This window comes from Leucopleurus acutus (assembly GCF_964270905.1).
Source record: "Leucopleurus acutus genome assembly, chromosome: 3".
NCBI lineage: Eukaryota > Metazoa > Chordata > Mammalia > Artiodactyla > Delphinidae > Leucopleurus > Leucopleurus acutus.
The window spans coordinates 28775140-28790769 of NC_139145.1; the positions used below are offsets into that span (position 1 = coordinate 28775140).

General features: G+C 50.4%; 1 protein-coding gene across 1 annotated transcript in view; it reads left to right on the plus strand.

The window, feature by feature from the left end:
- The first annotated feature begins 932 nt into the window (after nucleotides 1-932).
- Nucleotides 933-15630, plus strand: part of SH3PXD2B (SH3 and PX domains 2B) — a 112699-nt gene continuing 98001 nt past the window's right edge. The window contains exon 1 of the mRNA XM_082835889.1: nucleotides 933-1105. Coding sequence (XP_082692015.1) covers nucleotides 1031-1105 — 75 coding nt within the window. The 5' untranslated portion in view covers nucleotides 933-1030. The remainder of the gene's footprint in view (nucleotides 1106-15630) is intronic.

A 15630-nucleotide genomic window follows, 5' to 3' on the forward strand; every position in this document is an offset into this window, starting at 1 on the left:
TTTAACTTGTGAAATATACCTCAAGCCAGCCAGTGATGGGGTCCCTCCACCAGCTCTGTGACTCCAGAGGCTGCTCTCAGTCACCTCCTCTGTAATACGGATCAACCACCTTCCCCCGACCCCCCGCCGCCGCAGTTGTCCTGAGAATTCAAAGAGAAATTTTCAAAGAAAAGCAGGAGGCACTGCAGCTGGCACAGAGTGAGGGCTCCACATCTGGGAATCAGTGGCCTTGTTAACAGGCATCCACTGCCCCTCACGCATTCACCACCCTCTTACCCTGTTTTGCTGCTACTCTTGTCATTATATCATACTTGCATTTGTTGGGGGGGTGGAGAGGGGGCGGCTTTTCTTGCTCCTCCCTGAATCCCCATGGCTTGGGGCTGTTACGACTGCCAACGTTTATAGTGCCACCGACGTCACATGCACTTAATCTTGAGGACAGCCCCGGTTGGTAGGCTGTAGCACTAGGGCCATTTTACAGATGAAGAAACCCAGAGAGCCCAGAGAGGTTAAGCCACTTGCCCAAGGTCACAGAGTCGATTAGCAGCAGAGCCAGAGTTTGAAACCTGGAGTCTGGCCCTCACATCCGGCTCCAGACCGCGGGTATCAGAAGGAGTGAGTGCGCGAATGAATCCACCGGTCAATCAGTGATCGCACGGCGGATGCGCGCCCGTCCCCTCCCCCAGCCGCGGGGGCTCGCCGCCGGGACAAAGGCCCTGCCGAGGCCGGACGTGGGCCAGCCGGGTCCGCGCTCTGGGGGCGGGCGTGGGGGCCGGGCCCTTTAAGGGGGGGCGGGCCGACGACGCGGAGGGCGGGCCGAGGGGCGGGTCGGGGGCGGGCCGGGGGCGGGCGGCGGCGGGGCCGGAGGGCGCGCGGAGCGAAGGGCGGCGGCGGCGGCTCGTGCTCGGACCGGGCTCTGGATCCCGCTCGGCCCCCGGATCCCGCTCGGCCGGCTGTTCCCGGCCCGCTGTGGCGCGCCCCAACACCCCGCGTTCCCCGCACCCGCACTCGGCCCCGCGGAGGAGAGGCCATGCCGCCGCGGCGCAGCATCGTGGAGGTGAAGGTGCTGGACGTGCAGAAGCGGCGGGTGCCCAACAAGCATTATGTGAGTGCCGCGCGACCCCCACGCCCCCTTGAGCCCGTGCCCCATCGGGGGCGACCTAGAGCCCCCACGGCTCTGAAAACTTCTGCCTCCTGCTCTTTCTCCCCCACCTCCCCTCCTCTCCCCTCTCGGCACTGCTGCTGCGCGGCCCGGGTCTCTCCCGGCTCCTCCCTCTCTCCCCCTCCCCCTCCGCTCTTTTGCCCTGTCCCGCTCCTCCACCGTGTCCTCCCGCCTCGTCCCCCCCTCGTCTCTTTGCCGCCCGTCTCCCCCTCTCCGTCTGCTCCTTGTCCCCCCAACTCCCGTCCTGCCCATCCGTGGAAAAGTCTGGCCGGTGTAGGGAACAGAGAGACAGAGAGAGGCGCCTGTTCTCAGGCCGCCCGTCCTGTCCCTCCTTGTCTGGAGGCGCTCAGACCCGCAGTGCCCAGCCACAGGTAGCCCCAGCAGGGATCGCCAAGTTGGCTCCGTCCTTTTGGAGGAGCCAGCCGGAGCGATAGAGATCTCTGAGAATGGATCCTTTGAGTGCCTGCACCATTAAAAAGTTTTTTTAAAAAAGAAAAAGATCCCTGCCCCTTCTCTCCAATAACTTCTGTTTAAAAATGTATGAAAGTTTTCTCTTCGTTATCTCCCTGGCAAAATGGGAATCTTGTTTAGAGCTGGCGGGGACTTGAAAAAATGGGCCAGTAGCCTCATTTTGCAGACGGGACCCTCAGATGGGCTGAGGCGCAGGGAGGCTTCAGGTTCTGGAAGAAGGAGGAGCTGCATGCGGTTTTCCCTGCCTCTGGAAGGTGTACCTGGGGTAGATGGTGACCCGCCAGATGGGAAGTGGGTTCCACACCAGCCTAGGAGCTGAATCTGTGGGTTCAAGGGGCCCTTGGACTACCTCAGAGGTTCTGGGTAGAGGGGTAATGGGGCTGTGGGGTGTTGGGCCCAGGTGAGGCCTTGGGGAGGCCTCTCTGCAGGAGGGAAGGGGGCTATGGTGTCTCTGGTGGTGAGAAGGGAGCAGTGGCAGCGCCTAGCTGCAGAGAAGTTAACCAGGAAGGAAAAAAGAGCAAGAGGGAGGGAAAAAAAATCCTAACAAAGAAGTATAGAACAATAAAGAGCAAGGGGCGTTGGCTGGCTAAATTCAGCTCCTTGACCTCCCTGCAAGTCGTCTTGGGATCTCTTTTCTTAAGAGGCTCGTTCTTATAAAGCAGATCTACATGCCTTACACGAATAGTCTATACAATTCTGAAAGGAGATAGCGGGGAAGCCACTCTGCACTCCCTACGAGAAAGGGTGTGCTGTGTGAGCCTGTATTGTTATTGGCTGGGCAGCCAGTTATTCAAGCCTTAGCCAGGCGGTGGGAAGCTATTTCCTGGACCTGTGGCATCTTTAAATAGAGTGAAGTTTCCCTTGATTCCAGAGCTGGGCTAAATTGTCTCCCCCGCACCCCCTTTCTTTTTAACTGTTTCAAATGCTACCAAATCGTGGTTCCTTGTTTGAGCCTGTTGAGTGTATAACTGAGTTGCCTCTTTGCTATGAAGACAGTTTTTACCAACATGGCAGACAGGAGGAAGTCTGAAATTCCCCATGCTGCCTCCCACCAGATCTGTGAGCTGGGAGCACCAGAATACATACAGCCTCCAAGAAATGGGCATCATCATCCACTCTCTCCTGTCCTCTCTCATCACACGACTATCAGGCACAGGCTCTTAAGCCCATTTGACAGATGAGGAAACTAAGGCTCAGAAAGATGAGGTCCTATGCCTGAGGTCACAGTCAGGGCCAGAACAGGAACGCAAATCCAAGTATGTTCGACCCCAAAAAGTGTTATTCCACCAGGTCACACCACTTTGCAGATTTCATACCCCGTAGTTTCCCTACGCAAAGTCCTCTTAAAAACTGGGAATTTTGCCATCATTTGTGATCACTCTGAGGCTTTTCATTCTGTTTAGATCCCTCCCTGCCAGTTTTCTGGAGGTGCGGCAGCTTTGAGGGGCATCTCTGTAAGCCTTCAACCACTTTTTAGGGGCTCCTTCAGACAGGTCTCTAAATATTAACATGGATTTGGGTTTAAATCTTGGCATCCAGCTTGCTGTGTAGCCTCTCTGACCCTCAGTTTCCTCATCTGTTAAAATGGGGGTAATGGTGCCCACTTCCTAGGAGAAGGGATCTTGTGACTGACAGGGTTGACATTCCATAACCGTTAGATGCCTGCCTCCCTGCCCTGTGGTATCCATGTTACTCTGACTGGGAACATGCCAAAGTCACATGAGGAGGGATTTCACCAAGAATTTATTTTTCTGCATGTGGGTTTAGGCACTCCTGTGATGCAAGGGAGCCCCCTCCCTTCTAGCCAGCCTTCTGGGTTCATCGGATGAATAGGGGCAATGGGTTGAACTGAAGCCTGAGTCATCCACAGGAACAGAGAAAGTTAAGTGCTGTGATGGCAGGAAACCCATCAGCAACTGCCAGTGACCCCTGCTCCTGTTGCCAAACCATACCTGCCCCTGCCACTCTAGAAAGAATGGGCATGGAGGTAGCTATTGGCATGGGTCTGGACTTTTTTCCCATTTGGTATATCTTCCTCTCTGAAGTTGGCCCAGCCACTCTGGAGAGATGGCATGAGCAGAGGAGTTGGACAGCCCTGGGCTCAGCCACTTCCTGCTGTGTGACCTTGAGCTGGTCAATTTACCTCTCTAAACTGCTTCTATAATCTGCAAATTGTAAATAGTGCTGCGTCCCTCTAGGGCAGAATTTCTCAGCCTCAACAGTGTTGATCTTCTGGGCCAGATCGTTCTTCGTTGTGAGGGGCTGTCCTGTGCATGGTAGAATGTTCAGCAGCATCTCTGGTTTCTACCCCCTAGGTGCCAGTAAGCATCCCCCTCCCTAATTGTGACAACCAAAAATGTCTCCACACATGTCCCCCAGGAGGGCGAAATCACACACACCCTGACTTCTAACCACCCTGCCCCAACCACTGCATGAGAACATACAAGTTAGTTACTGAGGCTTCCCACCACCTGCTCCCTATTTACAGCTACTTCAGCCTCCACCTGTCTCATCACTCAGTTGCCTGGGAGCGAACAGGTCACAGGTGCTGTAGATCTCGTTGGAGAGCTTCACCAGGAGCTCAGGGCTGCCCATCAAGGCTGGGCCACTTGTTCCACCTTAAATGGCATCTTCTCCATGATCAGGGCGGCATCTTCATCACGCCTGGCCCCAGCCTCCTTCACCTGTGGGCAGAGACATCATCAGTGGGCCCAAGGGCAGAGCCATAGGCCACATCTGGAGAATGCAGGGGCAGAAGCTCCCAGGGCCTCCGAGATCCCCATGGGTGGGTAGGGATCATTGTTGACAGTAATATCAACAGTATTATCATCTGGAGAAAGCTTCCCTGGAGCCACTGCACTCTGTCTGTTGGCGTTTCTCTGCCTGCTTCTTCCTGCCGTGGAGCCTAGGGCTTTCTAAATGAATGGAAAGGGGGCTTTCAAGTGTGACACCCTGGGACACCCTCCCCAGCTAGGTTATCTTCCAGCTTGAGAGGAGGAGGAAGTGCTCCCTGTAGGTTTTGCAGGGTTTTTTTGGATCGCCCCATTTCCAGCACTGGAGAAGGAGGTACAGAAGCCTTGGGGTTCGAAAAAAGTCTCCCTTAGCAGGGGCCAGGAAATACTGGCTTGCTCTGTCTTAAGATCTTTAGATGTTAAGAAGAGCAAGATGCTAGAAGTAGTTATAGAAGCAGTAATCTTAGCAGCTGAAATTTAATCCATTGTTGTGGGCTAGGCACTGGATTAAGCTCTCTATGTGTATTTAGTCATCACAACAGCCCTTTAAAATAGGTACTTTTCCGATACACTAATACACGATTTCAAGTATACAGATACATAGGATAAGTTAAATATCTGTCAGTCTACCATCCAGCTGTCAGATCTTTACGTTTTGCCCTATTCATTTCAAATCATTTTTATTTTGTAAGAAATGAAATATTGCACATGCAAAGCCCCCTGTGCACCCACTCCAACAGTCACCCCCCCCCCCGAAATAAAAACAATATCCTACATTTGGTGCTTGTCATTCCCATGCACATTTTAAAAATAGACCAACAGATATGACTTTTTTATTCAGTAGCTTTACTGAGGTATGATTTACATACCATAAATTCACCCATTGTAAGTGTACAGTTGGCTGATTTCTTTAGATAAATGTGTGGAGCTGTGCAGCCATCATCACAATCCAGTTTTATAACATTTCCATCACCCCCAAAAAGATCCCTTGTGCCCTGTGGCAATCAGGCCCCTTCCCAGCTAGGCCTCATGTACCTTTTAATGTTTGTACCTTTTCAGCCGTCCCCAAGATCTTGTATGGAAAGTTTTAAAGCTACAAAACATTCCATTTTTGAGATCTATGTTGGTACATGTAGCTTCAGTTCATTTTAACTGCTGATTCATATTCCATTTATGAATATACCCCTGTCTATTCGAGCTCCTGTAGGAGATTTTTAGGATACTTTCTTGTAGCTGCTTCCTTGCACGTACAGCTGAGGCGGGATTGCTGGCTCTTGGGGTTTGTGCATTTTCACCTGTGCATTTAACGTCCCTGGGAGCAGTGTCTGTGGGTCTCTTTGCTCTGGCTCCTCGCTAACACTCCGAATTGTCAGACTTTTTAGTGGGTACGGAATAGTATCTCATGGCAGTGCTTGTTTGCATTTCCCTGCTTGCTAGTAAAGTTACGTATCTTTTCACACCTTTGTCAGCCTTTTGAGTTTCCTCTTCTGTGAATTAATTGCCCGTTTTATCTTTTGCCCCTTTTTTTGGTATACTGAGTTATTGGTTTTCTATTCATTTATAGGATTTATTTATACACTCAGGATCCGGGTACTTCAGATAGTTACGCTAGTGTTCTCGTTTTCCCCTTGAGACTGGAGGCTCAGAGAAGTACAGGCACATGCCTGAGGTCACACAGCAAAGAGTGGCAGCGTGGGGATTGGCGTACGTGTATGCGGCAGCCCTGGGATCCCACCCCTGAGCCAGGTGACCTTGGGTGGATCATTTAAGCCTCCAGGCCCCAGTTTCTCCATCCTGGCCCTTCCCTCATCTCACTGTTCATTCACTCAGCCTGGACTGATGAAGCACAAGCTGCCACCAACCCTTAGTCATTTTCACCCCAGGGAAGCTCTGGGTTGATGATGCCCCTGGAGTGATGGGTTGGCAGGCCCTGTGCTGCTGGCCTTGAAACCTCCCTCTCCACCTGCCAGACTCTAAGAGCAACGGGTCTCTCCTCTGAGCAGCTGACTTTCGCAGGATGGGTCACGCCCTTATTAGGCATTATTATCAACATTCTTGTTTTAGTCTGTGGCAGACCTCTGGCTGGCAGGCTCAGTGGTCTGGAACAAACTGAATGTGCTGCCCAAATTAGCTGCATTCTGTTTTCCAGCCTGCCCCATCCCCTGCTGCCCCCAGCATCCCAGCCATCCTGGCACCCTGTTTTGCAGAAACATGACATGGCAGGCCAACAAACTTAAGTGGAAAGAACTTGGGTATCAGAGACAAACATTCAAGTTCTGCATGGTCTTGGGTGACTGACTCAACCCCCAGCCTTAGTTTCTGTATCTGGAAAATGAGGACAGTGTCACCCTTCTAAGATGATTGTGTGCTTGTTTAGATAATGTATGCATTCAACCTATTCTCCATCCCTCCTGCTGAGGGATAAATGCCAGCTCCTGGCACATTCCTTACGGACGCACCATTACTGCATGAAGAAAGGACCTGGATTTGAGTTCTCTTCATGAGCTCCTGGGCTGGGTGACCTTGCAGACAAGCTCCCCAAGGGTCTGTAAAGTGGGGCCAGTAATAGCGCTTACCTACAGGTATAGGGCACCTCTCACACACTGCTGATGCCTTCTGTATAAAGGGCACTCAATCAGTGGTGGTCATGAAAACTAGCATTAACGATAGTAATAGCCATGCTCCACATCTCTGCCTCTCTCCTGCCTCCTGCCCTAGGGGCCTGCTCTTTGTTTTCCATGCTTTTTCATTCATGAGGCATTTCTGGGGTGCCGGGCCCCCAGGCAGGACACCCTGCTGCCCTGGGACAGGCCCGTGAGCAACGCAGAGCCCGCCTACCTCCTCTACAGGTGGTTCTTGTCCTGCACCCTGTCTGCGTCACACGGAGGTAGTACCCTCAGTAGGTGTTAAGTCCCCTCGGGTCGGTTTTTTTTTAATGGCTCTTGCTTTCTTCGGACTGAAAAATGATGGACCTTGTCACCTGCGCTGTGCCATCCTGTTCCCTCTGGTCCATGGTTGCAAGAAGCCAGGCCTTTCACCTCACCTGCTGGGTCCTCCTCAGCCTGGGCTCTTACACTCTAGGCTCTTGCAGTTGTCTCAAGATCAAAGCGGGTGGGGCTGTCCTATCTTAAGAGTTACTTAAATGTCCCTTTAGTTCAGACTTGGAATCTGGGCCATTCCTTGCTTCTGGTAAGCAGGGAAAGTACACCAAACAGCATGCGTTCAGATCCCTGCCCTGCCACCTACCAACAGTGTGACCCCAGACAAATTACTTACCCTTTCTGTACCTCACCTGTAAAATGGGAATAATGATAGTTCCAATCTCATAGGGCTGACGTGAGGATTAAATGGGCCTGGCATAGAGTAAGGGCTCAATAACTATGAGCTATATTAGGAGTGTACAAACATAGTATCATTTATGATAGTAGAAGTTGGGGGCCACTTAAACACCCATCTGTAGAGAACAAGATAAATGAAGCGTACTCTATCCACGAGCTAGAATACCATCGAGCTGGCAAAAATTCCATCTTCTGTCATGGGAATATGAAATAGGAAAAGCTGTTGGCAAAACAACGTGCTCAGGCTGACTCGCACCTGGTTACAAGCGAAGGCGCCTGTGAAAGCACAGAAACATAGCTGATAAAATATATGTCACTTTTTTTTTTTTGCTCATCTGTGCATTGCATTTCTCTATTTTCCAAATGTCCTGTGGGGAACACGTATTCCTGTTTTTAGTAAAACTAAAAACACAGTGAATGCTCATTTTAAAAGAGAAGCAGTGCCACACCGTGACGGCTCCAGCCAGGTTCCCACATCCCCACCACTTCATCCTGTCCTGAAGCAGCCGAATCCTCCAGCTCCTCCAAGAGCCTGTCCTCCCCAGACAGATGCTGGCCTCCGAGACTCTCCCCCAACTCCTGCCATGGAACCAGGGCTCTGGATGTGGCTTTCCAGTCCTCCAGCCCAAGAAGTAGCAAGAGATGAGTTTAAAATACCACAAGGGGAGGAAGGCCTGAGCAGACGCTTTTCTGGCTGAAATGCTCCTTCCTCAGTGGCCTGGCCCTCCCTCCTGTAGTGCTTATATCTGAATAGGTTGGAAAGACTTGCAGGCCGGAGTTCAGCAGTCTGCACCCTGAGGTCAATCAGGTTAGAGTTGTTGCCCCACTCCCCTGGGCAGATCATCCAACCGCTTGTCACCCACCCGGAGGTGCACGGGCGTCAGCAAGCGGCAGAGTTACCACATTGCCAAAAAAGGCCTAGGGGACCACTCCATGCATGGTACTACTTCTCATCTAGGACACTCATATCCTGTTGCAAATCATGCGTGCTTTTTTCCTTGGAGAAAGAGCTCTGATAGGGTGAACGGTCTTGGTTGGTGTGACTCAGTTTTCTCCTTCCCCTGGGAGGCCAAGGCCAGCTGCAGGTCACTGCAGCTGCAGGAAAGGGAGCCGCTAGATGAGCATCCTGTCGGCCTGGTGGGCGCAAGTGATGACGCATGAACACCCTTGGCCCAAGGAGAGAAGATGAGGCTTCTTCAGTAGGCCGCGTGGCCGGAGGGTTGTGAGCATGGCTTCTGCGCCCAGCAGCTGGGCTCTGGTCTGAAGTTTGAATTTCAGAGAAACATGTAATATTTGGGACCTACTGTCATCCACTCGCTGTTGGCCCTGAGCCTTCTCCTCTGGGAAGTGGGCAGCTTTGGTGGGGAAATTAAATGACCTTTTGTGCGGAATGCCTGAGAGGATGCCGCTGGGGCAGCCGTCCTTGCAGCTTCCTGGCCCGGGGTACTGCCCAGAAACTGGGGCCCTGTGGTCCCTTTCACAGAGCCCTTGCCAGTGGGGTCATCCAGATCCTGGGTGGCAGAGCTGGCATCCCTGCCCCCTGCCAGGACATGGGGACAAGCTGACGTGATAGACTTGGGAGGCCTGGTGTCTCCTGCCTGGGGGCCAGTGGGCAGGGGCTGGTGTGGCTCACTCCTCAGGGACTCTGCCAGGAGCCCGCAAGCCCGAGCCTTGCCGCAAGCCATCCTTCTTCTGCCCCATTATCCAAAACTACAGGGCATTCTCTCCTCATACGTGCTGGCCCAGGTGCAGGCCTGCAGGCGGGCGATGAGCCCAAGCCCTGGGCCTTCTTTAAACGGTGAAGGGAGAAGGGACCAGAGGTGCATCTGTCGTGCATGTGTGTGTGTTGCGCGCGTGCGCATGCCCATGCGCAGAGCTCTCCCGCCTGCTTTTGCAGGCGTCTCCCCAGCCATCCCAAAACTTAGGGCTGTTAGATTTACCAAATGAAAATACAGGATGCCCAGTGAAGTCTGAATTTCAGATAAACATGTAATATTTGGGACCTACTTATACTAAAAAATGATTCATTGTTTATTTGAAATTCACATTTCCTGGGGCATCCTGTGCTTTATCTGGTAATGCTGCCGAGACTACCACTTTCAATAAAACAACAACCAAGAAACCTTCGTACTTTGTAGTACTGATAATGTTTCTTGAGAATCCACTGAACAAAGGTAAGTCCCTTTAGGGGCCAGGCACCTTTGAGCACAGGGATGATACACAGATATGCAAAGCGGGGATTCAGACCTCAAGGAGGTCAGTGTCCTGAGAGACAGGTAGATGGCCTTTCAGGGCTAGCCTGGAACTTGGGAATGAGCAGGGGCCTGTGTCTTAGGGTTTGGGGGAAGTTGGACTTGGAGAAGGCAACGCAGTGCAGGTGACCCAGGGCTGGTCACAAAGCATGGGAGGGATGCTGTCAAGTAGAGAAGGGTAAAGGAATTTTAGGCAGACAGAACAGGAGGGAAAGGAAGCTGAAACCCTGGCATGTGGCGTGTTTGAAAAAAGCAGGAGAGATTTGAGTAATAGAGATGGAGCTTGACAGGTGGCTGGGGGCCCCAAGGATCTGGGGGCTTCTGACTGGGCCAAGCCTGGTGGAGGACCTAAAATCCCACAAGCCACGTGGTGTGGCATAAATAAATAAATACATACATACATACATAAGAAAGCATAGACTCTACCCTCAAGAAGGCCACGCCTTCCCCCCACACACACGCACACACACGTGGCTGGGTGGCCAGGACTCAGGATCAGAGGTATCCAAGATGGAAGTGGTTGGGAGGAGCTGGGACTCAGGGGCACTCCCCCGGCCTGATGGGCTGGGGGAGCACCTTTCACAGGAGAATGGAGGGGGCAGACACAGACAGACCTGGGAGAGAGAGAGCACCTGTCCACAGGAGGACTGTGCAGACAGTGAAGATAAAGTTAGAGAGGGAGGGAGGGATGGGAAATATTAAAGAGGTCTATGATAGCCAGTAGGAATTCTGAAATTTGGGAGGGATTAAATAACTCCAAATTCATTTTGTTCTCAAGACTTAACAATCATTTATTGTTGTTATTATTATTGAATAGCTATCGTTTATTTGAGTGCTTACTGTACGCTCCAGGCTTTTCATGCTTTGTGTCGCTGGATCTGAGCAGCAGTTCTGTGAGGTAAGGAGTATTAGGATTCTTGGGCTGCAAGTGACAGAAATGAACCTAATGAACTTAAGCCATAGGAAATGTATTGGAAAGATGGCTCTGGCAGAACTTGGCTCAGCCCCCAGTCACAGAAAGGACAAGGAGTTGAAACTGCTTGTGGGCATCAGAGCATCACCAGAAGCAGGCACCTGCTCCATCCCTCAGTCCCTTTGGCCACTCAAGAGTCCAGTTCTAGGAGGAGAGAATCTGATTGGCCCAGCCAAATCACCTGACCATCCTTTGGTCAGGCAAGGGCAGGATACTGTGATCCACAGTCCCACTGAAATTGCCAATAGTTGTAGGAGATTCAGAGCACTGTTGCTGGAAGAAGGGGGCATGGAGCCTGGACAGGTGGAAACAACAGATGTCTGCTACATAGGTACTGTTATTAGCCCATTTCACAAATGTGGAAACTGAGACTTTGAAAGATAAAGTACTTTGCCCAGGATGACACTCGGCTCTGCTGCCTGTCATTGAATATAAGGAAGGGTATAGTCAACTCACCCCCTAGATTTGAAGGGAAACGTTGCCTTAAAGCACATAACAAGAGTATTTTCTACTCTGCTTAATTAAGCAGAATTGCATGGACCCCCTGCCTACTGCACTGGCAAAGAAAGCCAGAAACCCACTCAGTGGCGTCAGCATTTCCTCCTCCCCAGCCAAGGTGTGAATCAGCAGCCTGTGGCTTCGGGCCACCATTGGCTGCCAGTCAGTTGCACAGATGTGTGTTTGTTGTCTGCCCTGGGCTAGGCCTGGCCCCAAGCCGAAGAGAGGCTGAGATGACCAGGCAGCCTTTGTCCTTATAGAGGTCACCATCTGTTTGGAACACGTCACCACGGCATAAGGGCTGTGGTGGGGCCTGCAGTAGGGCTCTGGGGACAGGGCAGGGGTCTGAGGCCTGGACTGCCCATTCCCCATTCCTTGCTGGTCCAGAGAGGTGGCGCTCTGAGCTGGGGTCAAGAGGAGGTGAGTGCTCTGGAACAGGGAAAGCCAACCGGCAGAGTTTTTAATATGGGTGGAATTCGGAGGGTCCTTGAACTTGGAAGGGGGAAGAGTACATCTTTATTCTCACTAACCTCCAATAGCAGTTTAGCATTGCCTTCCATTATGAATGAAGGCAGCGACCCTCAGTGATATTAGTAATACCTGTGACTTTGTCACCAGTAGAAATTCACAGATATTTTCACGTCACTTTACAGTTGTTGCATTTATCCTCATCACTGCTTCAGAACTGTGATGTTATTCGACCCACTGCTGGATTTTGTTATTTATTGCATTAATAAAAGTGTACATATGTTCATAATTTTATTTTTTGAAACATTTTTATTACAACTCAGTATTTCATTTGGAATGCTATGTGCTTTAATTTAGTCATTTTTAAATCATTTTGAGAAGCGGACCATAGATTTCATCAGATTGCCAGAGGGCTCCGTGGCACACAAAAAAAGGTGAAAAACTTCTGGGTAGAAGTTTAAGAGTTTGGACTTGGAAGTTAAGCATGGATTTGACCTGCTTCTGCCGGTGACCAGCAGAGTGTGTGACCTTAGTAAGTGACTTAACTTCTCTGTGCCTCAGTTTCTTCATCTGTAAATTGAGGGTAAGAATAGTACCTACTGTGGGTTATTTTATATAAAGGGTTTAAAGCAGTGCCTGACACATAAAAGTACTGAATGAATAGTTACCTGTTAGTGTTATATTATCTTTACCATCATCATCTTTACCATTCCCTGACTAGTGATGCGCTTTTTTTTTTTTTTTTTTTTGCGGTACGCGGGCCTCTCCCTGCTGTGGCCTCTCCCGTTGCGGAGCACAGGCTCCGGACGCGCAGGCTCAGCGGCCATGGCTCACGGGCCCAGCCGCTCCACGGCACGCGGGATCCTCCCGGACCGGAGCACGAACCCGCGTCCCCTGCATCGGCAGGCGGACTCTCAACCACTGCGCCACCAGGGAAGCCCTTGATGCGCTTTTTTAATAAGCAACCTCGAATGATGTGACACAGGTCATCTGGAATGACCACACCTTGAGAAACATACTCTAAATGGACTAGTCCAGGATGCACCCCCCTAAGACTTAAAAGCAGTCTTCCCCAAAGATTTGTATATTTGGATATTTAGCAGTGTGGTCATTAAAATAATACTGAAAATGTTTATCATTGGAGGCATGATTAAATAAATGGACCACTAAGGATCCTTTAAAATTTTTGCTGAGAGAATTTTTAATGAAATGGGGAAATGCTCACCATATAACACAGGTGAAAAAGATCATGTATATACCATGTGATCTTAATTTCATAAACTACTTCAACATATAGAAAAAGGGTCTGGGAAGAAGTATAACCAAAGCTTCGTCTCTGGTGGTAGAAATGTGGATGCTTGTTAAGACCTCAGCCTCTGCCATCAGACTTTATTACCAACTCTGTGGAACAGGTTACTTCACATGCTGGGTCTTACTTTCCACCACTGCTGGGTGGAAACAGTAATACAGTGTAGCTTTATAGGAAACACATCAAGACCATTGGTGGTTGTGAGCCGTTCCATTGTTTTACATTGCATTATATGTTTATGTATTATCCCAGGTTTCTCTAGAGAGGAGAGGGCAGTGTAGGACAGCAGAGTCAGGAAAGCTTCCTGGAGAGAGGGAGAAAGAGGGGACCCTGCTTCCCTTTTCCCCTTTTTCCTGTCTCATAGACTTGTGTATGAAGCGCAGGAAGCTGGCAGAGAAGTCCACATAGGGGTTCACATCAAGGCTGGGAGGAATAGTCTCTGCCAGATGAGGAGCCCAGCAGGGCATGGGTACAGGGGTGGCCAGGGAACCCACAGAACCTGACCATCAGGACCACATACGATTTCATGTGGGAGAAGGGGCTAGCTACTTGGCTGTACAAAGTTTGGAACCCACTTCTGCAGCCCCCCTACTTTATCTGGTGGAGGAATCCCTACTCCCCTTCTGATACCAATAGATGGCTGTCCCCAGGGTTTGAGAGCTCAGTCCCTCTACGTTCTCATCTAGTTCTTTTCTCCTCTTTCTTCATGTCCCCAGGCCCAGTGGGACAGGAGGATGAAGCTGCATTTATATGGAGGGGGCAGTTGTTGAGGGAGTATCCTAGAAATCCTAATTGACCCCTTTCTGCCTGTCACCCAACCAGGGCACTCAGCTTTGATGCTGAGGTTCCTAGTGGACCAAGCCCATCGTGGTGCTCATCCATTGGCTATGACTCTGTTGACTCGTCTCCTCCTCTCCCACCAGACCCCGAATCCCTCATAGTCTAAGGACAGGTGCCAAGTGTGTTCCTTGAATGAAACCATAACTTCTTGGGCTCTCTCAATCCCTGGGTCCCATGATTCTAGGATGATGACCCTTGATGATATCCTTCAGCTGACTCAGAATTGGATTCCTTGTGATGACCCCCCGCTGACACCAGACTGAGCACTGTATCATAGTAGTTAAGGCACAGGCTTTGGAGGCAGCCAAACCTGGGTGTAAATCCTGGCTTCGTCACTTTCTACCAGTGCTATTTAGGGTACGTCACTTAAGCTCTCAGAACCTCAGTATCTTCATCTGTAAATGGAGGAGTCATCCCAGTTCCCGACACATAGTAAACACTCAAGAGAAAAGTAACTAATTCTCAGTCTAGTCCAGTGGACACAGATATAATATTATAACCCCTTGGGATGCTACTAGGTTGAGCCATATGAAATTGTCCATTTTTGACTTAACAAGTGGCAACTTCACTTAGTTCAACCTAATGATCTGGGTTTGATTTGGGCCTGAGGAACTTACTTTTGCATGGAAGGGGGTAAAGGGCCACCACTGTACCAGGTGTCTTACAGACATTATCCCATTTACACTTTACAACAGCCCTGAGAGACAGGTAATACTATTCCAGTCATCCCCTGGTATCCACGGGGGATTCGTTCCAAGGCCTCTTATGGATACCAAAATCCACAGATGCTCAAGTCCCTAGTGTATAATGGTGTCGTATTTGCATATAACCTTTGCGCATCCTCTCCAATACTTTAAATCATCTCTAGGTTACTCATAATACCTAATACAATGTAAATGCTATGTAGATAGCTGTAAGTACAATGTAAATGCTATGTAAGTAGTTGCTGGGTCACAGCAAATTCAAGTTTTGCTTTTTAGAACTTCCTGGAATTTTTTTTTTTTTAATCTGAGCTTGGTTGAATCCTTGGGTGCCAAGGGCTGACTGTATTAGCATCCCCATTTACCAAATGGGGAAACTGAGGCTCCTAAGTAGCTTGCTCAAGGAAGTGGTGTAGCCAGGATTGGAACCCAGGTCAATCCAACTGAAAGTCTGTGCTATTTGCATTGCTGCTGTCTTGAGACTGGGCTGCCTGTTCCACATGGTGTGGCTAGAGAGTTCGCAGCATTCTCTTGGGCCTCCTCACCCAGGAGCTGGCAGCTGTAGCCTGAAACTCCCCGAGACGCTGCCTGTGGGACCCCACATTTCTTGTTCTGGTTTAGACAGTCAGCTTCTGCAGTTTTCTTCTGCTGTGTCCTTGGCTTCGGTTGGGGGACTGGAAGGGGCATTCTGGAGTCAAACAAACCTGGGTTCAAATTCTGGCATCCTCCATAAACAGCTGTGTGGCTTTGGACCAGCCCTCTGACCCCTTTGAACATCAGTTTACTATGGTGTGAAATGGGATGGATAGTAAGCTTCACGCCATAGGGTTCCTGAGAGCAGAGTGCTGGGGATTTCACAAGTGCTCATTAGTGTTGGTCCTCAGCT